General features: G+C 48.8%; 1 protein-coding gene across 1 annotated transcript; it reads right to left on the reverse strand.

The window, feature by feature from the left end:
* LOC309962559 (interferon-induced GTP-binding protein Mx2-like) lies at positions 1-24,793 on the reverse strand (the record flags this gene model as incomplete). Its single annotated transcript, XM_082840417.1, is given in 8 exon segments — positions 1-142; positions 16,943-17,141; positions 19,014-19,152; positions 20,504-20,658; positions 22,398-22,420; positions 22,422-22,527; positions 23,871-24,063; positions 24,665-24,793. Coding segments are annotated over 8 exon segments (1,080 nt in total). The 5' UTR covers positions 24,788-24,793.
* Between the last annotated feature and the right edge of the window lie 1,317 nt (positions 24,794-26,110).

Genomic DNA, 26,110 nt, shown 5'->3' on the forward strand with positions numbered 1-26,110 from the left:
CTAGGGGGAGGGGCGGTGTGAGGGCTCCGCCCCCAGGCCGGCCAAGTTGTCGCGCCCGCACGCGGTAGGGTGCGCTGCGCTGCTGCCTGGACGTTGCATCATGTCCGGACGCAGGTCTTCCGGAGCCCGGCGGCACGCGGGGCTGCGGGGTAACCCGGAACCACCGCGGTAATGCTCCCGTGTCTGACGCTACCAGGCCGAAGCGCAGAGCAGCGCTCCGCGGCCGAGCGCCCCATCAGTCCCGCCAGAAGCACCAGTGTCTGGCGTCACTGCCACGTTTTGTTTTCTCTTCTGTGCTGGTGACATAGACCTGGCTTCTCAAAGGCTGGTTCCAGGACGAGCAGTGTTGGCTTCACCTTGGAGCTTGTTAGGAACACAGGGTCCGTCACTCTGCTGGAGCTGAGTGGCCCCGGGACCAGGCTTAGTGTACATGGGGCCATTCCAAAATCATTTTTTCCTGGATAAGGGTCAGCTGTCTGTCTGGCATTCGTCTGGTGATCAACACTTGGTGAAAGTTTGCTTTAACGATGAAGGAGGCAACAGCACGTGTTCCCTGCCTTCCCAGGACCTCTCCCGGGGGGTAACAGGAAGTGACCCAGGCCGTTCATTCCACCAGTTCTTCAGATTCCAACCCAGGCTGCTCATTCCCCCTCTGCCTGCAGCTAAGCTCCGTGTTTCATGGAATAGAAGGTGGAGGGAGCCCAACACAGTGTCTCTGTGTCAAAACTGTCATCTCTTTGTTATGGGTCATCTGTGGAGTGACCATGTCAGATACTGGGCTAATTTCTCTACACATATGATCTCTAATATTGCAAAAATACATCAAATAGTAAATGGAGCTCAGAGAGATGGACTTGATCTCGGGTGGCCTCAGCCTGCCACGGCTTGAAGCAGGATTTGGGTTCCCTGGCCAGAGACTGAAGTCAGGCCGTGACAGTGAGGCCCCTGAATCCTAGCCACTAGACCACCACAAGGGCCAGTGGCCAGTGATAAGGCCCCTGGACCGTTGGCTTTGTAGAAATAAATTTCCACAAAGAGGTGGAAAGTAGTGAAACAAGAAAAGTGTTTATTAGGAGGAAAAAGAGTACGTGTGAATAGGCACACACTTGCGGGCTCAGAGAGAGTTGCTCCCTAGTGCCAGTTTGAATCCCTTACATGGGGCATTTCTTCAGGGTTTCCTCTGGCCAATCATCTTGCTTTGCCTGGCTCTGAGACCGTATTTGGTGTATCTCAGTGTCCTCCCTGTGTGCGCATGCATCTCTTAGCCAAGATGGATTCTAGCAAAGAGGCCTATGGCTAGGATGACATCACTGCTTTGGGATGCCATCTCCCTCCCTTTTTGACCCCCGAGGAGCCTTTCTGTGCGTGTGTAGTCAGGAAGTGTTACCGAGTCCAAGCTCGCTCTGCTTGCTGTGCACGACAGGCCAATAAATTGGAAGACAAGATGCTGAGGCAAGGAACAGGAACTTTATTCGGAAAGCCGTCAGACCCAGAAGACGGTGGATTAGGGTCCCCAGAAAACCATCTTCCCGGAGTCTGGATGCCAGTTTCTTTTATAGAACAGAGAGGGGGAGGAGGTGAGGAAGTAAAGTAAAAAGGCCATAAGTCTTGCAAAACATCTCCTGGTTTGGCCAGCCTCGGGGAGGGGATGTGTTCACTTCTTCTTTTCTGCAGCCATCCACAGGTGGACAGGTCAGGGCGTCTCCCTGTGAGCTGAACAAAGGCACTTTGGTTTAACATTCCGGCAGAGGGGCAGGGTTCCCCGAGGCAGGCCCTTATGTGTGCCTATAGCTTTCGACAGAACAAAAGCAGTGGAAAGCAAAGGGTAAAGTGAAAGAAACAGATCCAACCTGGAGTCAGATTTTGTTCTTCTCTGTTGCATTATCACTGCACCATTGATTGGAGAGAATATCCCTCCCCCAGCCCACCTCCACCCCAGTGTGGAATCTCAGGGGAAGGGAGGGGAGGGAGTGATAATGGAGCCGGTCCGCTGTGGGGCTCCTGGGCACAAAAGCCTTTCTGTGTCCCCCATTTCTTGATTACAGAAAATAGGTTTCATTCAGCCTCCATGACCTTCCCTGAGTTCCAACTGGGCAGCTTCAAACAGATGCTAATCAGGGAAGGGAGGGGATGTGAGACAAGGGAGGAGCAGTCAAGAGAAACAACAGTGCAGCCTTGGGGCAGGTCCTGGTTCCCACCAAGGGATGCACACAACAATATCTTCGAGCTGTTTTGCAGGTACTGAGACCCCCACCAGGTGGGAGAAGTTAACTGTGTGCTGCCCATAAGCATGTAGCCCCCAGACCTGTTGGAACCAGAAGGTTGGTGATGCTGACTCCCACTTACCACCAACCAATCAGAAGAAAGTCCACCAGCTGATCACACCCACTTTGAACCATTACTATAAAACTTCTCACTACCCCCTCCAGGTTGGCATACACAGTTTTGAGGGCATTAGCCCGCTGTGGCCCCCTTTGCCTGGCAAAGCAATAAACCTGTTCTTTTCTACTTCACCCAAAACTCTGTCTTCAAAAATTAATTCAGTGTTGGGGTAGAGAAGCTGGATTTGACTTCAGGAGGGATCGTGTTCAAGCACAGGCAGATCCCCAGACTTTGATCAAAGCAGCTTTCACCTGTAGGAGCAGGTCTGCAGTGCCCAGAGGCAGAGGAGAAAGGAAGGTCCCACAGGTAAGGTATGCTGTGAGAGACTTAATATACACGCAGTCAATGGTCAGACCATCTATGAAAACAGAAGTCTGAAAACAGAACAGGCTGAAGCAACCCGCCCAGGAAACCAATCCATTGTTAACAGCAGCCAACCAAGGAAGACAGCCTGCCTTAGGCCAATGTGTAGGAAGTCAGAAAGCTACCTACCAACAGTCCAGGAAGCCAAACAATAACTCTTGTAACAATTAGCCCCAAATGACCGTTTTTTTTTTTTTTTTTTTACCAAACCAGGTCTGTTTGCAGCAGAGAAAGAGCTTATTCACAAGACGGTCAAGCGTGGGGAAGGGAGAACAGGTCTCAGATCTGCCTCCCGGAAGGCGTGGAGGTTTAGATATTTAGAGTTGGGAAAAGGTGACTGGAAGTGGGGAAAAAGGTGAGGTAATCAGTGTCTTGCGCAGACGCATCTGGGTTACATGGGTCGGCTATGAAATTATTCAGAACCTATAAGTTGAGCGTTATGTTTTATTTGGCGGGAAGTTTTAGAACTTCACGCCTGGGAGGCAGCATCTCAAGTAACCCTGAGAGAACTGCTCCAAGGAGGTGAGGGGGGAGCCAGGATATATAGGAGTTTTGCAACAAAGGACAGGTAGTAGGAACAAATGATTACTGTTAATAAAAGGAAACTAGATACCTCAAGTTAAGGAATTTAGTGCTTTTCTATGTATGGGAAGATGCAAGAGTCTGGGCTCACTGAAATCGTTCCTTTGATGTGCACCTCAGCTATTCGGGGCCAGTATCCTGTGTTTTATATCCTCAGTTCCCTCAGGGCTCACCAGCTCACCATAGGCTGTGGCTGCCATTGCTGACGACTGTGACACCCTTTGTTTACTGACACGGCAGCAAATATTCCATTTATCACTGGTTTCTGCATATTCACAATGGAGGCGCATAACATGATGGGAGGGTGGAGTTTTCCAGCCCTCTGACCTCAAAAGGCCATATGTTGGACACCTGCACAAGCCCAGGTTTAGGGTCAGTGGTCCCAACCAGCCTTAGCTGGCTCACACTGTACGGGACCTGAGCCAAGTTCCGGTAGAACAACTGGGCTATGTGTAGCTGGGAAGGTGTGAAATCAAAGAGAAAAAGAAAGGGAGGGAGGGAGGGAGGGAGGAAGGAAGGAAGGAAGGAAGGAAACTAAAGGCTGCTTAATTGGCGAAGGCAGTTTACAAGCTGAGGGGTTTTGACAAGCTACCCCCTATCTGTTGTTCTGCAAGGCAGGCTCGAGAATTCCTGTTAGCTATCAGTTTCTGTCAAATCTAGGGGGGCATGGTTTCAATTTGGTTACTACGAAACTTCTAGGCGGTGTCTGGGGGGCTCCGAGGAGCTCTGGTTCTTCATGTCTCAGCACAGAAAGAACTCAGCCAGAGGCAGAGTGATAGGTAAGAAGTGATGTCTTAGAATAGGACACTTGTGAGGCTTACAAGCAGGTGGATGAGAGCTTTCTGCTCCCCAAGAAGCTAGTGGGCTACAGTTTTATAATCATAGAGAAAGTGGGGAGGGGGCAAAGGGCACCTTCTTCCTCATTCTTGAGTAGACGTCACGCTTCCATCATCAGCTCCACCTCCATGTCAGGTGGGGGAGTTTTCTTGTCCCTACCTGGTCAAGCCAGAACTGCCATGGCACAAGGGAAATGAGCACAAAGGTGGTAACATATGCTAAAAACGGTAAATCATCTCAGGTTTTAGTATAATGTCACTTTCCCCTATATATTTGTTTTTAGTGTGTGCAGAGGAGCAAGTCCTAGGAATCATTAACTTACTGAGCTTACTGTGCAGGATGTGGGTCTCACGCCACCATTGTTTTATCATTCGGGGGCACGTCTCATGCTTCTGTTTCATGGTTTTGTTGCTAAACAAGCATACTTGATTTTGTGGTTAAGAAAACCTGCTTTCTTGGGCTTCCCTGGTGGTGCAATGGTTAAGAATCCACCTGCCAATGCAGCGGACACGGGTTTGAACCCTGGTCTGGGAAGATTCCACATGCCACGGAGCAACTAAGCCCGTGTACCACAACTACGGAGCCTGCGCTCTAGAGCCCACGAGCCACAGCTACTGAGCCTGCGTGCCACAGCTACTTAAGCCCGTGCACCTAGAGCCCGTGCTCCGCAACAAGAGAAGCCACTGTAATGAGAAGTCCACGCACCGCAATGAAGAGTAGCCCCTGCTCGCCGCAACTAGAGAAAGCCCGCGTGCAGCATCGAAGACCCAACGCAGTCAAAAATAAATAAATTTTAAAATAAATAAATAAAATTAAAAACAAAAAAAGAAAACCTACATTCCTGATTGATCATTTACAGGGGTCTCCCAGACTTTTTTCTTTACTTATAATCCCCTAGTAGGATTAGCTATTTAAGCGCCTACTTTGTCCTTTTACTCTGTCCCTATCAAATAGAGTCCCTACTTTTTTGTCCCTACTTTTAATTTAGGACTCTAAAGAAAAAAATGTTGCCTGCCATTCCAGTTCTACAAGGATCAAGCCGTTGGTCCCCGTGGTTGCCCACCCACAGTGCACCTGAGGGGAATTCAGGATGGAGAAAAACGGGAGGCATACTGTGCTTTGGATATACCAGCCCTTAGAGAGTTAAGATACCTACCTAAGGAAAAATTTCAAGGACCGCAGATTCTTGCATCTTCCCATACATAGAACAGCACTGAGATCATTAACTTAAGATATCTGTCCTTTGTGATTAGCAGTAATCTTTTTATGCTTGATGACATGTTTTTCCCAGCAAAAAAAGTTCACAAATATCCTGGGTCCTCCTTTACCTCTTTGGAGCAATCTCTCAGAGCAGTCTGAGCCTTTTTTTCCACTGTAAAGCTTTCCCACTCCTCTGCCTGCCGTTGAGTCTCTGACAAAATGTGAGTCCTGGTGGTGGGCCCGCTTGCTATAGCCAGCTGTGAATAAGTAACTTTGCTAGTTCTTGTGGACTAAGACTGCTGCCTGCCATCAGTAAACAAAGGATGTCACAGTCATCAGCGATTGCAGCCGCCCCAACAGTGAGCCCCGAAGGAACTCAGGATGGAAACGAGAAATACCCACCATCTAGCAGTCATCAGACTGCAGCCATCCGACAGTGCAGCTTGTGACAGTGCACTGCACTAACAGTGCAGCTTGTGGAAACGCAGGACGAGAAAGCACAGGATGCTGGCCCAGGTAGCTGAGGTGCACATCAAGGGAATGGTTCCAGTGAGCCTAGCCCCTTGCCTCTTCCCATACATAGAAAAGAGCTAAATTCCTTAACTTGAGATATCTGGTTTTCTTGAATTAACAATCTTTTGACATTCCAACTACCTGCCCTTTGTTGCAAAATGTCCTGTATATCCTGGTTTCCCCCAAACAGTTTTCTCAGCCTTTGTCTGAGATGCTGTCTCTCCAGGGTTGAAGTCCTAAGAATGTCCACCAAATAAACCATAACTCTCAACTTTTAGGTTGTGTTCTTTTTTTTTTTTTCCATCTACATTCTCATTTGGGTAGTCTTCCTTTATTTCCACATTTGTTATGAACAAACCCCAGATCCACAGTAGCATTGGAGGAGGAAACGTGTGTGTGTGTGTGTGTGTGTGTGTGTGTGTGTGTGTGAGTGTGTGTGAGTGAGCCTGGGATAAGAAGGAAGAGCAGGGAACATGTCTGTTTCTTTACTCCTGTGTTTTGTTCAACGAGTGTTCTCCATGGATGTAGGGGTGGGTGTGGCAATGTCCAAATCCTGTTTGCTCCACCTCCTGCTGAGCTGGACCACATTTCCCAGGCTGCCTTGCAGTTAGGTGTGGCCACAGGTCTGACGTCTGCCCACGGAGGGTAGGAGTAGTGATGTACACTACTCCCAGGCCTAGCTCCTGGAAACCTTCCTTGCAATCCTCACCAATCTCTCTTGCCTCACCTGCTGGCCAGATGTAGAGGGTGTGGTGGAGGATCAAAGGCCACTGAGATGGTGGGGTCACTAGGTGGGAGGAGGCTGGTGCCCTAAGGGACAGTGTGGCTCCGAACCCTGCCAAGCCACCTTGGATCACTGTGATGTGAGCAGGAAGCACCCTTGGATTGTGTGAAGCTGTGCAGATCTTAAGGTGTTTGTCGAGAAGTTAGCTCCATGCTTTGACCTGTTGGAAAGCCAGGTGTAGTGGCTTTGTTACCGAACTCAGATTTGACGGCTCACTGCTCAGAAGTCAGTATTCAAGAGGCAAATATTGGCAGAAAGGAAAGTTGCTTTAATCGGAGCCCCAGGAAACTCACACACCTGGCTCCAAGCATCTTCCCTGGATGCCTCGCACCTGGGTTTTGGGGTCAGTCCTGAGGTGGTAAATGAGGAGCTTTGGTTGAGGCTGTGTGTGTGCACACGAGTGCGATGCATTAAACATTTAGGGGAAGCTTTGGCTATACAATTTATGAAACAAATAAGAAACATCAGATTTTATTTTTCTCAGAATTGCTTGTTCACAACAGCGTCTATTATATGAAGGGATTTGATTCTTTTCTTCAGCTCTGCTACTATTTGTACATGTGACCCAATTCATAAAATGAGGGGGAAAAGCCAAAAAGAAAAAAAGTATGATACCTGAAGTGAAACCAGTGTTTTGTCTTTTAAATTTTCTTCTCATAATCTTTAGGTTCAATATTACGAAAGTTCTTTAAAATCAGAGTAACTTTGCGAGACAAGGATTCCCACTTTTGCCGCTTTCATTCAACATAGTATTGGAAGTTCTAGCCAGAGCAGTTAGGCAAGATACAGAAATAAAAGGCATCCAAGTCAAAAATGAAGGAGTGAAGTAATCTCTGTTCACAGACGATATGACCTTATATGTAGAAAACCGTAAATAGTCCACAAAACTGTTATAACTAGTAATGAATTCAACAAAGTAGCAAGATATAAAATCAACACATAAAAATGGGTTCCATATATGTAAACTAATGATGAACAATCTGAAAAGGAAATTAAGAAGCAATTTCATTTACAATAGCATCAAAAAGAACAAAATACTTGGTAACTAACTAAGGAATTGAAAGACTTGTACACTGAAAACTACAAAATATTGCTTAAAGAGATTACAGTAGACACAAATAAATGGAAAGACATCCTATGTTCATGGATTAAAAGACAATACTGTTAAGATGCAAATACTACCCAAAGCTAGCTATGGATTCAGTGCAATTTCTATCAAAATTCCAATGACATTTTTTTGCAAAGATAGAAAAACTCATCCTAAAATTCATATGGAATTTCAAGAGACCCTGAATAGCCAAAAAAAAAAAAAAAAAAAAAAAACATGAAAAAAAGAACAAAGCTGGAGGACTCACACTTCCTGATTTCAAAACTTATGACAAATCTACAATTATCAAAACAGTGTGGTAATGTCATAAAGACAGTCATATAGACCAATGCAATAGAACAGAGCCCAGAAACAAGTCCTTGCATATATGGTCAAATGATTTTGACAAGAGTGCCAAGATCAATAGGGAAAGAGCAGTCGTTTCAAAAAATGGTGCTGGGCAAACTGGATATGCATACGCCAAAGGACTTTTACCTAACACCATATTACAAAAATTGTCAAAAAGTATCAAAGAACTAAACATAAGAACTGCCTGGAAGAGCTTTAGAATTGAGGGCTTCTTGACAGACCTAGAGGTAAAGAAAAAAAGAGGTCTTTGTTGGAGGGAAAAATTGCTGGCATTTTTGAACACCTGCTTTGGGACACATAGTTTGTAGAAATGGTTTCACTTAACCTTCCTAAAATTCATGTGAGGTCATTAGCTTAGTTCAAAGAAGAAAATAAAATTAACCATAATCTTCCAATCTAGAGATGACCACTGATGTGAAGCTCTATGCTTTTTAAAAAAATGTTTTTCCTTATTAAATTTCTCTTTAAGACTTAACACAGCAATGGAGTTCACTGCAAATTAAAAATAATATCACTCAGCCTCTTGTCTCCCGGGGGGCTGGGAAACACCATCACAGCAAATGATGGGAAGCAGGTGGCATGGCATGACTGAATTTGTCAGAAATTGACCAGCTAAGGGACACCATTCCAAACAACCAAAGTCTGGATTTAAGCCATAGCCTCAGGTAATCTACATCATTCATTGGTTCAATGAGATATTTATTAAGTGGCTACTATGCTCCAGGCACCATGCGAGATTCTGGAAATACAAAAGAATATGAACTGACCTTACCTTTCTGAGGTCTCATAGTCTAATGCAGAGGGGTGAAAAATTAACAAAGAATGACAGCAGTATTTAAGAATGCTGTACCTGGGGGCTCTGGGGCCCAAGGGCTGGAGAGCCCCCTCTTTACGGAGGACAAGGAAGGACAAGGAAGGACAAGGAAGGACAAGGAAGGACAAGGAAGGAGGACAAGGAAGGAGGACAAGGAAGGACAAGGAAGGACAAGGAAGGACAAGGAGGACAAGGAAGGACAAGGACAAGGAAGGCCTCCCGGTGGAGGTGACAGCTCTGTGGCTCGCGGGATTTCAGATATAAACTCTGGTGCTGAGTGCAGCACAGTGAAGATGGACACAGACAGCAACAGAAAAGTCTGGCCCCAAATGAGACACCACTTCCTGTACCAACTCCCTTACAGTCACGCGCATAGCAAAACCCAGCAGCACTGGTGTTCTTTTGGGATTTAGCACTTTAACTGGGGGAATTCGTAGAGAGCGCGCCGTGCCTGAGCCAGCCGGTAACTTTCCTCCCTAAGGAATCTCCTCTTGGCTGTCGTGCCACCCTGTTCTTGAAGCAGCCAGGAATAGTACTGCTTTTCCTGTGGTATCTGCATCGTGGTTTTCTGTAAGTAATCACCATTCTCTTGGAGCATAAAATACTGAATTATGCATGGGATCGGGTTGGCGAGACGTTTGCCGGTTTCCTGGAAGAGGGGATAAGAAGGGTCAGCTGGAGGGGTCTGGGCCCAAGGCCTGTGGCTGCAGAGAAAAGTTCTTGGATGCACGCACGGTCTACTTGCTGAGTCCTGGTGTCCCGTCCACCTCCACGCCAGCAGTCAGTACCAAACTGAGGGAAGGATCGATTTGGGTCGCCCAATTTTCCCTGCCCAGGTATTCCCTCTGGCATGAAGAAGCCACCTGTAGGCTAGCAAACCCATACCACGTTCTGGACATCCCAGCCTTTCTGGGAGCTCCTCCCCCACCCCCGCTTCTCCTCCCAGAAGGGACCTCCCAGCTGTGAACCCTGGGTCCCATCTGGGAGCCGATCGGGACCTGTGTCAGCGCTCGCCTCATTTCCTCCTTTCCTCAGCATCTCCAGTTTGCCTGATAGCTGGACCCCACACCTGGGTAACTCTACTTTCTATTCTGATCGAGAAAGGGCTTCAGGAGTTGGGCTTCTTTGCAGTTTAAAAGCTACCTCCTTCTCTATGCGCCCTAATACTTTAGTCCACGGATGGAGTGTTAGAAACCACGAAGCTGACTGGGTCGCAAAATCTAGGGAAAGCCTTTTTCATTCCCACTTTGTGGACCTCGCAAGTTTGAGGCACTTCAGGAGCCGAGAGCCTTCTGAACTATGAAGGGAAGCTCAACTATAACCAGCCAAGTTAGCGCTTTGCTGTGTTCTGGTAATAGTAATTTTGTAATTTATGCATAGCACAAAATACAAAGAACTTTGGAGATGGAATTAATTTTGAGTACATTCTCTGCTCCATGAGAAACCTGATTTGGGGGCAAATTAAAAGTGCTTTGGTAAGGTTACTATAAAACTATAATGAGATAATATATGAGTAGTTTTTCACAGCCAAAGGGCTTGGTACGCAGCAGTGTGGCCTCTCCCCTGTTTGCTCAGCTACGCAGCTGTCAACGGGGTTACCCCGCTCTCTGCTCGGCAGGGACCGCAGTGCACTGTCCCTGTACCCCTACATGCTCACCGAGAAACACACATTCAGGTGGACCCAAATCCACCTCCACAGTGGAGGAAAATGAAGGCGGATCATTTAAAAGGGGCGATTTCGACTGAAGATTCTGTGGAGGCGTTCCCACTGGGTTAAAGATCTCTTCTCAGACTCTGTTCAGAGCCACACGCTGTGAATCTGATCTTGACAATAAATCAATTGCTCCATCCTGAACTGAAGCCGGGTCAGATTTTCTGCTGTTTCCGCTTGTTTTGCTTTTATGTCTTCAATCTTCTTCTGGTTGAATAAGAAAGAGAAACACATTACTTCTATTTTTCTCCCTCCGCCCCCCGCCACGTTGCTTAAACAGCCTAGGAAGTACTATTATGTTGAACGCGGAGTTAAAAATAATCCGAGGTCAAAGAAGGCCTGAGACTTAAATGGCGATTTTCAGGAGCTCCCCCTTCACCCTCTACTGCTGTCCTCACCTGTCCTATCCTGTGACTCTGCCCCTTGCCTGTGCCAGGCTCGCCTTCTCTACTGCCGGTCTGTGTGTGTGTTTGTTTAGTATACTTGCTGCCAAAGGGAGCACACGCCTGTTCTTTTTCTCTGCCCCGACCTCCATCGCCTCCCACATCCCCGTCCTTCTGGTTCCTCCATTATGGTTTATTCTACATTTTCATGCCCATCACTCTTGTCTCTGTAGTTGGCTTGAATCCAAGCATTCAAGAATGTCTCCAGGGCTAATGGGCACGGTGGGATAACAGCTCCCTATCCGTGTTTCCCAGAAATCCTGCGACTCCCATGTCACCTACATGGTCAAAGGCATCCCGGGAAAGGGAGAGAGGACATAGTGGAATGGGTTCACTTCTTGGCTTTTGAGTTTCACATGGACTTTTGTGTATTGAAGGCAGAGACTGTAATTTGAGAGAAGAGAGAAACTGTGAGCTTCACAAGGGCAGGTTTTCCTTCTTTTTTAGGCGTGTATGTGGCCAAAACCACGTATGTGACAACACCCCCCCCCCCACCTTGCAGATTTGGGACCTGAGGCTAGAAGCGGGCTATGTACCACTTCCCAAGAGGAGTTTCACGGGAGGACACAAGACCCTTGGTTCTGACGTGGCTCAGGAGAACAGGGTACAGACCCAGGGGGAGTGCATCTGGGTGGGTGTCGTGTAGCCGTGCCCAGACCTTATTCATCCCAGGACGGCACAGGGGGCAGAGGCCCTTGGACTTTCTCGGCCACAGCGTGGCCTGTGTTTGCAGCAGAGCGCTCTGAGCCCTGGCAGGGCTGGGGAAGCACCCACGAGGGCCAGCCCTGTAGTTGGGAGCATGGAGCATCCAGGGGACCAACCACGAAGGCCCAGGAAGGACGCATACATCTTGCAGGCTGCCAACCTGGAGGAATGGTGATCAAGGACCAGGCACGTCACCTAACCCGGGGCTCAGACACAGCCCCTGGGATAGCTGGAGACGTGAGATTTGTTTTCCACCAGCTGGCCAAGGAGGTGTTTCAGTTGAGAGTCATCAACCCAAGAAAGAAGTTGAATGTTTATAATTGGGAGGGAAAAAATCTGATTAATTAAATGAAAATAGAAACTCAAAAATTCTTATGGCATTTACAGCTCTCCCAAGAATACATCCAGACTACAGCTGGAGGACTCCTACCATGGAAGGAATAGTGCTGTTTTTATCACGTGCCAAAACAAAGACGCACACACACACGCACGCACGCACCATGGGCATACACCCTATTGGCATTTGGGCTGAAGCAGAATGGAAGTTGGAATTCTGCCAGGGGAAGCAAGGAGTTTCTTGTCAAAACATTGACCTCTCTGGTCTTGGATTAGGGGTGAAAAGGAGGGAAGAGACGGGGTAAGTGAAATTGCCTCGCCTCGGAACAAAGGAGCAGAAGAAAGCTGGAAGTAGGTGGTGGAATCGTCTTCTATTGAATTGGTGAGGTCAGCGCACCACACTGATGGGTGGGAAGCTGTTACAGATACTAAGGGGTCCCTCGTGTGGGCACAGTCAGCTCTTCGCACACTTTTCATGTGCCGGAAGTAGCTTCTGGTCTTGGTAAACATGATGCTGCTTTTGCGGGAGCCCTGTCCCCAGACTTACCTTTTTGGGTATTGGCTGCAAGTATGAGTATCCAGTTTTTAAACTCCTGTCTGATTTTGTTATATAAGCGGGACTCTTTCTCCTTTACGATTTCTTCTCCTTCTATTAACTTTTCAATGTCCTGATTAAACACCTTAGTTTTCTGAAAAATGAGATAAAAGCATCATTCTGGGCTGTAATCATATTACAGAGCTGGGATCTGGGACAGCTGAGTGTGGTGTGGGACCTGGGTTTTAAAGGGGTCCAATGACCCACCAGCCACTTCATCCCCCAGGTGAGACCCAGGGAGGGCAGGGCAGGGCTCCCTCAAGCCACAGACGGGGAAGCTCGCATATAGGGAGGGCCACCACAAGATGTGCAAGGCCACCAGGAAGGATGCGACCATCTAAGGAGAAGCCAGTTTCTGTGCCCGAGGGTCACACGGGGTCCCCGGTAATCTTCACCTCAATCAGAAAGAACATTTTATAGGCTTCGTTGCTGGGGAGGTTATCTCCACACTGGCGCAGCTCCTCTGTCGCCCTCTGGTGACTCTCCTTTATTTAATTCTCTAACAAAGGGAGCAATTTCTGAACAACAGAAGAGCAAACAATGAAAGGCTGCAGCTTGATGAAATTAGCTGACAAATTTTTTAGGTGTATGGGCAGAGTCTCATTTGAGAGCATTTGAGGGGATCCGGAATTTCTATTATTGTGTGAAGCTTGTTGAGATGGACCCCTGTTAAGAGCTCAGGAAGGGCTTTGGATGCAATGCTATGCACTACAGCTTCAACCATCTGGTGTCAAGAACTTTGCAGTTCTGTCAAGTGACCAGAGCGGGGAGGAATCAGATGGGGGCCAGTTTTTGTTTTTGTTTTTTTGCTGTGTTTGGCTCAGTGCTTTTCATTGAGAGAAGAAGTATCCTTGTGCTGACTTTAAAAAATGCACAACATGAACAAAGTGAGTGAAGTTTTATTTGGGGCAAAATGAGGACTATAGCCCAGGAGACAGCATCTCAGATAGCTCTGAGAAACTGCCCCGAAGAGTTAGGGGGGTTGGTCAGTACCTATGTGGTTTTGGTGAAGGGGGAGTCCATGCAATCAACAACATGTTTTTTGCAGAAGGTTCTGCTCATCTCGTGAAGTTTACTGCTAGTCATGAGGAGCAGACGTCACCATGAAGGATTTTAGTGCTTCTCTAGATATGAGGAGATACAAGAATTGGGCTCATAAAGTCTTCTGAGAATATCTAACCATCTGAAGACCTGTTCTGCGAGTTTTTCCCAGAGCACAGAGTGCCTCATTCCTGATCTCCACCCTGAACTCCTTTCAGGAGGTGTTGAAGGTCAGCAACTACAACGGCTCATGATTTAATCCTTGTAGAGGCAGATGGCAAGTACCAGTTTGTAGCTGATGCTTGAATATAATGGAAGACTTCTTTAGCAAAATGTTATGTTGGTGGTCATTTGAGCATGACAAACTGAGAAATGGTGCTTTGGTAGAGGCTATGTCTGTGTGTCGCTGTCAGGCTGGGTACAGTCCTAAGCAGTCAACGTTGCTAACAACAATTTAACAAAGAGGAAGAGCAGGAAGGATGCAGAGGGGCACCAAGGAGGGTTATCTTTGGGCCAAGCATCATTCCAAGCCCTTCACGTCGCAGTGAAGCCCTGCACTGCGGTACAAAGCATGTGTCTTCATTGCCTCTTTTTCACAAGAGAGGAACCTTAGGCTCAGAGAGCCAAACTGCTTGATATCTTTGCTGAGCTGGTAAGCAGTAGGGTTCCACTTTGCCTCCCGTTCACCACCTTTACAGCCCGAGCAGGTAAACACTACAGGTAAAGACACCTGTGTGAATGACGCTGGTGCAGCCAGCTAGGCAGGATGAGCTCATTGAGATTTAGATGCAGTTTGTGGATTAGTGTACCAAGAAGTTGATAAGGTCTCAGCCTCTCTCTCTCTCTCTCTCTCTCTCTCTCTGTCTCTCTCTCTCTCTCTCTCTCTCCAGTTTGTATTTGTATCTCTAGGAAGAAATGTATTAATTTTTTCCCTGATATTTCAAATTATCATAATTGAGTCTTGATATAAATTTTTTAAATTAATTTAAAATAGTACAAAACTTAAATTCAAAATTGTAAATGAAATATTTAAATGTTGAGAACTATGTTATGAAAAAATTATCAAAATGCAAAGTGTTTTTGCAAAAAGGATGTTTTTCTCAATTAGACACTTCACATCTTTTAGGATGGTATTATCAAAAAAACAAAAGACAAGTGTTGGCAAGGATGTGGAGAAATTGGAGCCCTTGTATACTGTTGATGGGAATTCAAAATGGTGCAGCCACTATGGAAAGCAGTAAGAAAGTATCTTAAAAAATTAAAAATGGGACTACCATATGATCCAGCAATCTCACTTCTGGGCATTTATTCAAAAGAATTGAAATCAAGATCTCAAAGACATATTAGCACTCCTGTGTTCATTGTAGCACCATTCACAATAGCCAAGATGTGGAAACACGTAAATGTTCATGGAAAGGTAAATGGATACAAACTGTGGTAGATATATGCAATAGAATATAATTCAGCCTTTAAAAAGAAGGAAAGTTTGCAATATGTGACAACATGAGTGAACCTTGAGAACATTATGCTAAGTGAAATAAGCCTGTCCCAGAAAGACAAACACTACATAATTCCATTCACGTGAGCTGTCTAAAACTCATGCAATCAGAGAGTGGGAATGGTGGTTGCCAGGTGTTGGGGGGAGGAAGAAATGAGGACTTGCTAACCAAAGGGCAAAAAGTTTCTGTTATGAAAGATAAGTAAGTTCCAGAGCTCTGCTGAAAAATATTGTGCCAATAGTTAACAATACTGCATTGTTCACTTAGACTTTTGTTAGGAGGGTGGACCTCACGATAAATGTTCTTTCCACAATAAAATTAAATTTAAAAAAATGTTTACACGGTGCTTACTAAGCGCCTATGATTCTAAGGGCTTTACAAATATTTAATCATTGAACAACCAACTTTAAAGAAAGACAAATGCACCAGAAGGTTAAGTAGCTCGCCCAGGGTCACATACCAGGTGGTCTGGTTGCTAAGTGTTTGCTGTTAACATAAATTCACGAAGGACCCAGTAGGATCATTTTTCCAGTGCTACTGTGAGTGCCTTTCCTGCAAGGGCTGAGTCCCAGCGTGTGGGCACACAAGGATTAAATCTCAGATGTTCAACAACAAAGCACTTCAGCACACTTTTTTATCCAAGACTTAACTTCCCCAGACACCTTGAACAGTGGTTTTCAAAGTGTGGTCCCTGGGTCAGCAACGTCGACTTTAACTGGGAACTTGAGACATAAATTTGGGGACCACACCCCAGACCTCAGAAACTCCGGGACAGGGCACAGCCAGCTGGATTTTAACAAACTCTCTCGCAGATTCCGCTGCTCCCTCGGGGTTGAGAACCATGGGTGTGATTATTACAGAATCTTCTCTCTGTTTGGTGAGCAGAGTTTCCTCTCCCTGTGACCCCTAACACTACTGAAAAATGATCTGTTTCTTCCATTCAGGGCAGGAGCAGAGAGGAACAAGGAACCAGGGTGGTATGTATAGAGCGCTGGCCAGAACATGTGCGTGTGGCATATTATTTAATCCTAACCGCAATCCTGTGAAGAATTAGCAGGATGAGAAAACAAAAACTCAGCGAGGCTGAGTCATCTCCCAAGGGCACAGAGCAAGTAAGTAAACCTGGTCTGCAAAAATTCACCATCTTCCCACCGTCTCTCCTTAAAGCAGGAGTGGCCTCTATATCTTATTACCCTTCTCCCCCTGGATTTGCTGTTCAGGAACAGCAAGTTCCTAAATAAAGTGAAAGGAAAAGAGTACCCGATTCAACGGGAAACATCCCAGTGTTTTTTTTATTTTTTTATTTTTATTTTTTTTTTAACATCTTTATTGGAGTATAATTGCTTTACAATGGTATGTTAGTTTCAGCTTCACAACAAAATGAATCAACATCCCAGTGTTTTGCAAGATTTTGTGGGACTCAAATGAGAAAGCAAGTGAAAACATTTTGAGAAAACGAAGTGTGCTCTGCCTTGTGAAATATACCCTATTACAATTTTTCATCAGAGTCCAAGAAGAAATGGTTTCTTTAAGTAAGCCAATAACTTTAACACCGAAATAAAGACGAGGGTAGGTTATGCTCATTGTATAATTTTTATATACAATTTGGTAGTCATCTAGGCCAATTCCGGTAGGCGGGGCTGCTTTCCATGGAGTCCAAGGTTGTCCTGAAGAACCTTACCTGAAGTGCGGATGTGTTTGAAAGAACATCATTTCCTCCTTGGTTGCTTCGGCCAAGCTCAGCTTGTTCGTGACCTCCTGCTGACCCCGACACTTCACTATCATATAACCTCTCTTGAGATGGTATGTGAGGTCCTGCATGACCTTCAGGACACCTTTCTCAGCGCCCTTGTCCACTAGATCTGGTTTGGTCAGGATTCCTGTGAGGTGATTAGAGAAGGGCACTGGAGAGGTTGTTCTCTACTCAAATATATGGAATGCTGCTAGGCTACGGGATCTTTTATTGGCCATGATCAGCAAAGCCTCCTGCAGCCCTGGTGGCCCAGCGCCTGACAGCCCGTTCATTCATTCATCCCATCGCCACTCCTCTTACTTGCACTTTTCTTCACTCACCCATTCACTCAGCTCATGAACTGCCTTGTGTAATTCATGTAACAAATGTCTCTTGGGTGGTTGCTGGGTGCCAGACACTTAGGCAACATACATCATCAGAACCGACCCACTCCATCACCATGCTTCCAAAAACACGTCATCCCCTGCTGTAAGGAGGGCCTGTGCCCTCTCTCTAATGTCTCCTGTCGCAGACTCACTCTGCCTCTTCTGGTGGGTACCCCCTTCGACGTCCTCCCTCCTTCCTCTCTCATGTTCCTGCCCTCACTCCTTCCTGCTCACATTGGACCAGAAGCTTTGATTTCCAAGTGACTGTGTTCTTGATGGACACTTGGTTTGCTTCCACATTTAGGCTGTTGTGAATAAGGCTACTGTGCACGTGAGTGTATATTGCATTTCCTTTTTAAACCTAGCACACTGTACTTGACCCTAGAATGCATGGAAAGTTTGCATTGACGTTATAATGCTGTTTGGAATATACTGAGGTCAGATTGTGTATACTCTATGGTTATAGTACTTAGCTGAATTTATAACAATAATAGCCAATACTAAGCAAGAACTTTTGGTTATTAGAGTGTGTGGCTAATGAGAAGAACAGAAAACTATTACTGGTGTTATTCAATTGCTATGGAGACACTGATATCCAAATAGATCAATCTACTGAACAGATGATATTGTCTTCTGTGGTCGTCAATAAGACATCCCTAATGACTTCTAACTGCACAATGACTCATGACCCCAAACCTGAGTTTTTTCTCTGGTTCAGTGTGCTCTAGACACCTGTAGAAGTCAGCAGCTAACAGGGCACAAGTGTAGTCTGGCATATAATAACACATTACACTTGAGCTGTATTCCCTTAGCGTTATTTTTATCCTAACTGGAAAACTAGGCATTTGTTGAGGAAAAAGTGGAAAAGGCAATGATATACTGAGTATCCATTTAGTAGAGGAAAATGACTTGCAAATTTTCAGGAAGGCAAACTCAACGGGTAGGTGAAGTGATCGGGAGAGAAGTGATATTGAATAATAATATTAAAAATTTTTAAGTAGCAGCTATTATTTTCCCAAGGATATGTAGCCAGTAAGTGGTAGAACAAGGATTCAAACCCAGGATTAAACCAAGTCCCCTATAATGCCTTCCAGAGTGACTTTTAAAAAAAAAAGAAATTTAAGGGAACCCATCTGCCCCAGGAAGCATTCTGCTTGAATATAAATTCTGCAGACACCTGTGCTCCAAGGTAAGGCTGGAAGTATGTTCCCTGAGTATGTTCACACAGGCCCTGGGAAAGTCTTTTCCATGTACCAAGGACTCACAAGAACTTTACCTGTGGAACTGCAGAGCTGATGGGTCACTTTCTCCTTTCTGGACCACTGTGGGAGAACAAATAAGGCATTTCTCCTCCCCCATCCAGAATGGTTCAAGAATGCAAATAAGCGACGATAGGAAGGAGGGCAAAGAACCTCCAAATGTTGGCCACACATCTAACCCTGACTGTCAGTGAGGGTGACCCATCTGCTGTGCTCGACTCCACCCCGAGCCCATGGAGCTTCCCTGGGAACAGCACTTGGATCTTAGGCAGGATGTGGGCGCCTGTAACAGAGCTACATTCCAGGACCTTCTAAATATATGAGGGGTCTCCCCCTGGCTTCCTGTCCTCTAGAAGCTTGGTTCTTTCTTCTTACCTATGGTCCTGTCTCCATCGGGGTCCACCTCCTGAGTCATGCTCAGTGCCTCCGTGGTGGCGATGTCCACGTTGCAGGGGACCACCACGAAGTTGATTGTCTGCTGCCTCTGGATGTACTTTTCGATAAGTGCCTTGATCTGATGCCAAGGAATAACAAAGGAGGAACACGTCTCTGGTCACCCAAGAGCACGGCTAGACATCTCAGAGCATGACCCAGTTTTTACACTTCTGGGCTTTGACTTAGCCTGTCCCCTTCCTCTGGAATGTCCACCCACTTGCCCTTATTGAGCTCTCTGTTGATGTCCTACTTATCCTCCAAAGCTCATCACTGATGTTTCTTCTTTCTCAAAGACTCCCCGATTCCTATGGCTAGATGAGACCCCTCCTTCATCGACAGACCTTCCCTGTGACACTCCTGAGATTATGGCAGGAAGAAGCAGCGTGCTCTGACCCCAGGCAAGCATCTTTCTCATACCCTAGGACGTCCCACCTGTTTGCTGAATGAAGTGGGGAAGAAGTGTGGAATTAGTCCCTTAACGCAGCAAGGGAAATGACCTAACTACACTGCTCCTAGAGAGACAGAGAATGGTGACTTGGATATAGGAAGAAAGAGTAATTTAACTGCCCAACACAGTGGAGCTAGCAGAGACCCCATCAGAAAGGACTGACACAATCCTTGTTGGGCTATGGTTGAGTTCCCAACACTGGAAGCGCCTCCCGTCAAAGGGAGGAGGGCAGTTAAGTGACCCCAGTCCTAGGGCAGGAGGGTATCACCTTCTCCCCATCCTCCACCTTGTCCCTTTACACCCTGGACCCCAAGCCCGCTCCTGAGACCATCCTCGTCTCCTTGGCCTCTGTGTGAGCTGGCCAGGCAAAGGCTTGACACGGCTGCTCTTGGGGTGAACCCAGCCCAAAGATCACGTGTGACTCTGGCATCCCAGTGACGACTGTGTCCTCAGGCAACCTTAGGGGGGAAGGTCTTTGGCAAAGAAGCCCAGGGCTCAGTGGCTGTCGGTTTGTACTGGGTCACTGCTGGTCTGCGGTTCTCATTCCTGTGCGTTGTGCCTTTCTGCCCCTGATCAGAGATAACAGTCTGAGTTCCGATTGACTTACGTAGTGTTAGTTTAAAAAACTGTTGCTAAAATTGGCAGATCCCATGTAAAAATCCAATTTCTGGCTTCTTTTAAATATCGGGATAGTGGTAACACTGGGCCAACATTCTCACAGGACAACATTGGGCAGGGTGTCAATACCTATACACCTCCAGTGCCACGGAGTCAATTTCTCCTGTTTCCATGACCTGCCAGGCCCTTGTCAGAATCTGAGTTATGAGGCCCCAGCCCTAGATGGTCCTACCCCAGCCTCCTCCCCAGCTACTCAGAGTGAGGGCTGGGAAGGTGCACCAGAGCCCTTGGGGCTGCCGGCAGAGACCTCAGAAGTCTCCCGAACTTCGCGTGGGACCCATTCCCAAGTTCCAGAAAGGCTCATCTGCAGTCCGACATCATGGGGCTGGTTTCCCACGGCCACCCTGGTGATGCCGGGAAGATCAAGGAAGGTCAGATCTGGAACCTCAGGGGAGGTGATCTCCAGACTAATGAGCTCGTGGCTAATGCCAACTCCATTCCCAGCTACGGCATCCTGGGCTACAGAGCCCGAGAGGAGAAAAACCGAGAGTCCAAACGAACAGCCCAACTTAGCAGAAGCAGTGAATCCTGTGGGCGGCTACATATTTCACCTATATTTGGGGACAGCCCTGATGTGAGAAATAGGCAGGGAACTTAGGGCACAGCCCTGATTAATTGCCTAATTCTCTAGAGATAGAAGTTGGGGTGGGCGGACGACAGCCAGGCTGTTCCTCTGTAAACTTTTCCTGCCTTAATTATCATTCAGGGTCACGACCTAAGATATGAGTTTGTAACTTTGTACTGAAGTGTACCATACAGTACCGGAAAGTACCCATTGTCTTAAGCAGGTGGCTTGGTGAGTTTCACAGGCTGGACCCTGTATTCGTGCTTATAGCCGAGGGCTCTTCCTTTTCATTACCATGTGTTATTCCACCCTGTGCCTCGATCCAGTCTACTGTTGATGGACAGTGAGTGGTTTCCAATGGGGGGCGGGGGTGGCGATCACAAGGGTGCTGCTATGAAAATTCTGGAAGCTGACTTTTGGTGCACCTTTTGGCTGGGGGTGTACTCAGGACTGGAGTTTGGGGGCATCATGGGGTGGGCACACCTCCAGCCTGAGTGGACATTGTGCCAGTTTTCCAAAGTGGTTACAGCAACGTGCCCTCCCATCGGCAGTGGACCAGCGTTCCAAGACACTATTCTAAAGAAGCTCATTATACATCCTTACACAGAACGTTCACCCAAGCTGGCACCCGTGGTGCCCTCCTAGTCCTGACCGCAGAGCTCATGGCTAGAGAGAGTCTGGGCAGATCTGGACAGGGCTGCAGGATGTGCCAGGCACGAGGCAGCCCAGCACAGGCATGGCCGGCACAGAGGGTGCAGAACTTTTATTATCGGAAGCTAGGAAACTTGCCAATTGAGGGTCTCAAGAAGTTTCTGTTCTGAGGGGTGGATGCTAGAATTGGGGCAGTACTTCTCTCTTTGGGGAGGGATCCCTCTGGTGAGCCAGCTGAGACAACAGGCTTCTCGGGGTGCTGAGCCCACGGAGTCATGTAAGAACCCCAGCCTCAGATGCTAAGTTTATTGCTTAGTAAGGAAGAAGCCCAGCTCCCTGGAACGGGAGCTGTGGCTGCAGAGTTTCCTGTTATGATCAGGGTTGATTTCCGCCTGCCCGGCTGAGCCCAGCTTGAGAGCAGGAAGGGGGAGAAGCCCGGGGGAGGGGTGGGCATGCTCAGGGACCTAGGGGGCAGGGTTGCGAGGGGTGACCTCCAGGGTCCCCTCTGAGCAGGTACAGAAGTGGATTCCAGGAGCAACTGAGGCTTTTGCTCATTCTGTGCTTACCTAAGGCTAATCTCAACTGTTGGCTTCCAGAAATGATGGGTGCGTGGGCTCAGCGTTGGGGGAAGCTGCCTTGGATGGGGACAGGGACGTGGCCACAGGCAACCAGCCACATTAGGTTGGAGCAGCTCCTTGGGACACACATACCCAGCAGTGACCAGGGTAGCTGGGGCCGGGGGTCCCGTAGGGGCCACTTCCCAGAGGAGGGGCAGGTAAACTGAGACCCAAAGAAAGAGTAGGAATTAGGCAGGCTTGGACGAGGGACGGCATGTGAGGGACGGCATTTGAGGCAGGGGCACTGGCACATGGAAAAGCCTGGAAAAAGAGACGGGTGCTTGCTGTGGAGCTGGAGAGGCCCTGATGACCGATGATGACTGGGGTTAGAAGGAGCCGACCTGTAGCCGCCCGCGGGGCCCTACCTTTACGTATTTCCCTCTCCACCAGAGGGGTCTTGCACCTGGAGCTCCGTCTTCCGGCAGCTGATTCTCCCTGTCCACTTGCACTCCTGCTTTGTCAGTTTCAGCACCAGAGGACACCTGGTTATGATTCCTGAGACTTTCCCAAACATCCTGTTTCCCTTAAAAAGAAGACTTCACACGTGCCCTTTGCTCTTATTCTCCCCGGTGTCCCCGGAGGCCTCATCTGAAATCTCTAGGGCCTAGGTACAGAAATCTCCAAGCCCCATCACTTTCCCCCGGGCCCTAGAAAGGCCTGGGGCATGGTCCGGGTGGAAGCCCAGGGCCCGGACAGGCAGGATGTGAAGCAGTGAGATCCGCCTGACCCTGTCCGGCCCCTCCAAGCCTCTCCCGTTCGGGTGTGGAGGCAGCACACAGCACTGTCCTACAAGGCAGGTATGCCCAGGGCTACCTGCCTGCCTCACAAGACTGCCATGGCCACACTGGCCTCCAGACTCTCTGCTCTGTTGTTTCTCTCCCCAAAATGCTGAACCCAGGGCGTAGGGGAGCAGCCCTGTCCCCACTCTGACTTCATCACATGTCAGGCACTGGGGCTGCTGGGAAACTCACAGGAGACTCTGGAGTAAAGGACCAGCTGCCTGTAGTCAGGAGGAGGCACAGGCCAGGGTGCTCTTACTGGGGGCTGTGCAGGGTCCTGGCAGCCCTCCGGCATCCCCACTCCCTCCTCTGTGCCCAGGGGGCAGCCCTGGCCCCCTGGGTTCTGGTTGGGTTTGGCCGATGGGCAGTGCTGGCAGGAGATGGGAATGAGGGAGGGAACCAGGACAGGGGAACCTCTACCCACTACAGGATGCCATCTCTTTCCTTGTTTTTTTCCTTTATAATTATTTTATTAAATCAGAAATGTACAACAGCTTTTTAACTCTACACACACTTTAAAAATGTTTAAAGGAAACAGGGACTTCCCTGGCGGTCCAGTGGTTAAGACTCTGCACTCCCATCGCAGGGAGTGTGGGTTCGATCCCCAGTTGGGGAACCAGATCCTGCATGCTGCACAGCATGGCCAAACAAACAAATGAAGGAAACATTGTGTCTTATCACACCATGATCCTGGCTAATAGCTTCTCAAAGCGTTGAGAAAATTCTTCAAAAAGACTTCACATGTTACCTGAAACTCACAAATTAACAAGGTCAAAGAAGAAATGCTTCCACACTGTTAGAAAGATGACTAGAAAGAAACCGACTGATACAGGCTCAGCGATGACTACTGACAGGTGAAAGAGGACTCAGAAACTAGGGCCAGCAGGAACACCCAGGGCCCTGCCCCCCGGCCCCCCGGCCCACACCGCGCACTCCAGACGCAGCCGTCCAGGGCCTGTGGGAGCTGCCCTCCCGGGGGCCTTCCCAGCGACCTCTCCTGAGCCCACTGGTCCCCGGGATGCCTTGTGGCTTGCAGGAGGCTGGCCCGGCAGAGCTTACCTCTGCCTCTGGGAAGGGCGACCCCTGATAGCGCCTCCAGCACGGAGCTCTTGCCCGAGCTCTGGTCCCCAGTGACAGCGATGGCGGGCAGGGCCAGGCCCTGCTTCACGCCCAGAGCCCGCAGGGAGTCGATGAGGTCAATGCAGGGCCGCACCTTCTCCTCGTACTGGTTGTACAGGTTGTTCTCAAGCCCCTGGAAGAGACACAACAGACTTCCCGGTCTTGGCCTCCGATGGGGCTCCCACCACCTTCGGGAATTTGTGGCCGGATTAGAAACAGGAGGGATGAGAGGTGGATCGGGATGTGCCCGCAGGGAGGCCCCTGTGCTCTCGTCCTGTGGAGGATTTGCTTCTGCAGCTGGGGGGAATATTTGGCTGGGGCTAGAGACGGAGATGGAGACAGGCAGAGACAGGCCATCTGGCGCCAGGGGGCAGGCGTTCCCAGCTGGAGGGGGGAGAGGAGTGGGCCCGCGGCTGCTGAGCTGGGGTGGGATGGGGAAGGCAGGCTGGCAGTGATGACAGCGTTAGTCATCGCTGGAGGCAAAGCTCCCAGGAAGGAGACCCCAGCACAGGGAACGGAGCCCCCAGATTCACGTCCAGGAAGGCCATTGCTGCCCCCAGAGACTGTATCGGTCCCTGGTGCTTGTTGGAAGTGCCCAGGAGAGAGGCGGACACCAGTTGTGCGCCTGGGGCTGGACCAGACTCGCAGGTTTTATTTCCCGCCTTTACCCGCCCCCACAACCCCCGGGGGCTGCTGGGATGCACCCTTCCTGGCCATACCTGCACCCGACTTACCTTTGACGTCTGCCGGTCCCTGTTTCCTCCTGGCTGCTGGTGGTTCAAATTCAGCAGATTGAAGCCCTTGGCGAGGAAAACCGGGTCCTTTCCTCTCCCCTGCCAGTTTGGGGGGTACATCATCTGTCCAGGTGCTGCCCCCGGTGGCAGTAGTGGCTGCTGCTGGAAGGAATTCATTTCTTCTTTGGGACAGTGTTGGGAGGAAACTGAGCTGCACGTAGGGCTTAGGCACCAGCTGTCTCCTGGGAAGCTGGTGGGTGCGGTCACCACTGCTCAGCACCTCCGATATTCCTGGCAAGCTCTACAAAGACACAAGTAGGGAACGTGGCCGAACGTCCCCCAGCAGACCTCCCCAGGGCTGCATTTTTTCCGGCTCTGCCTTGCCCAGCCCCGTACAACCCACCCTCTGCACACAGGGGAGGCCAGGAGCCCAGCAGAGGCCCCGTCTGCAAGAGGGGCAGATGGCAACACACAGGCGCAGAGCACAAGAGGGGTCTCCATGGGCCCCCAGGGCCTGGGGACGAGTGAACTCCACGCTTCCAAAGGAGAGTTTGAATGTCCCGCTGTTACTTCTGATGGGCTCCATGTCACCTGAGGTTCAGGACTGGACAGGAGACCGTAAGGTGCAGAGAGATGACAGGCAGCCCCTCCTGGGTCCGTCTGAAGCCAATCTCTGCCCCGCCGTCATTGTTTCTCACACAGACTAGGTCAGGCTGCTGGGGGGCCTGGGAGAAATGGTTGATTGGGTCTCTTGCTTCTCCACGGGGCCTATAATCAGGTCGTCAGCACCCTAGAAAGAGCTGGCGGTACTGAGTGCCGGCCTCACCTAGCGCTGCTCTCAGATGCTCATTTCATTTTCACAACAACCCTTCGTGTTAGCTGCCAATCTTCATTTCTCCAGGTCAAGAAGCTGAAGCGCAGAGGTCCAGTTACTGGCCTAAGTCAGGGCCCAGAGGCCAGCCAGCGGCTCTGGGTCATGAGCCCTTTCCTGCTATGACCTCCACTGGGAGCAGAGTGGATACAGCGAGTGGAATGGTTCCACCCCCCCCCCCCCCCCCACCAAATGCATGTCCACCTGGACACGTGAATGTGACCTTATTTGGAAAAAGGTCGCTTGCAGATGTAACTGATAAGAATTTGGAGATGAGGGTGGGCCCGAAATCCAAGAAGAGACAGGCAGAGAGGATTTGAGACCCAGAGACCCACAGCCAGAGGGCGACAGAGGCAGAGATTGGAGGGAGGCTTCCCCAAGCCAAGGAACCCTAAGGGGGGCAGGAACCCCAGAAGCTGGGATAGAGGCCTGGAAGGGATGCTCCCTCACACTTCCAGGAGGAACTAATTCTGCCGACGCCTCGACCTAGAACTTCCGGCCTCCGGAACCAGGAGAGAATAAATGTCTTGTTTTATGCGTCCGAGTTTGGGGAATTTTTTATGCCAGCCCCAGGG

The sequence above is a fragment of the Leucopleurus acutus genome, assembly GCF_964270905.1.
Source record: "Leucopleurus acutus genome assembly, chromosome: 5".
Taxonomy (NCBI): domain Eukaryota; kingdom Metazoa; phylum Chordata; class Mammalia; order Artiodactyla; family Delphinidae; genus Leucopleurus; species Leucopleurus acutus.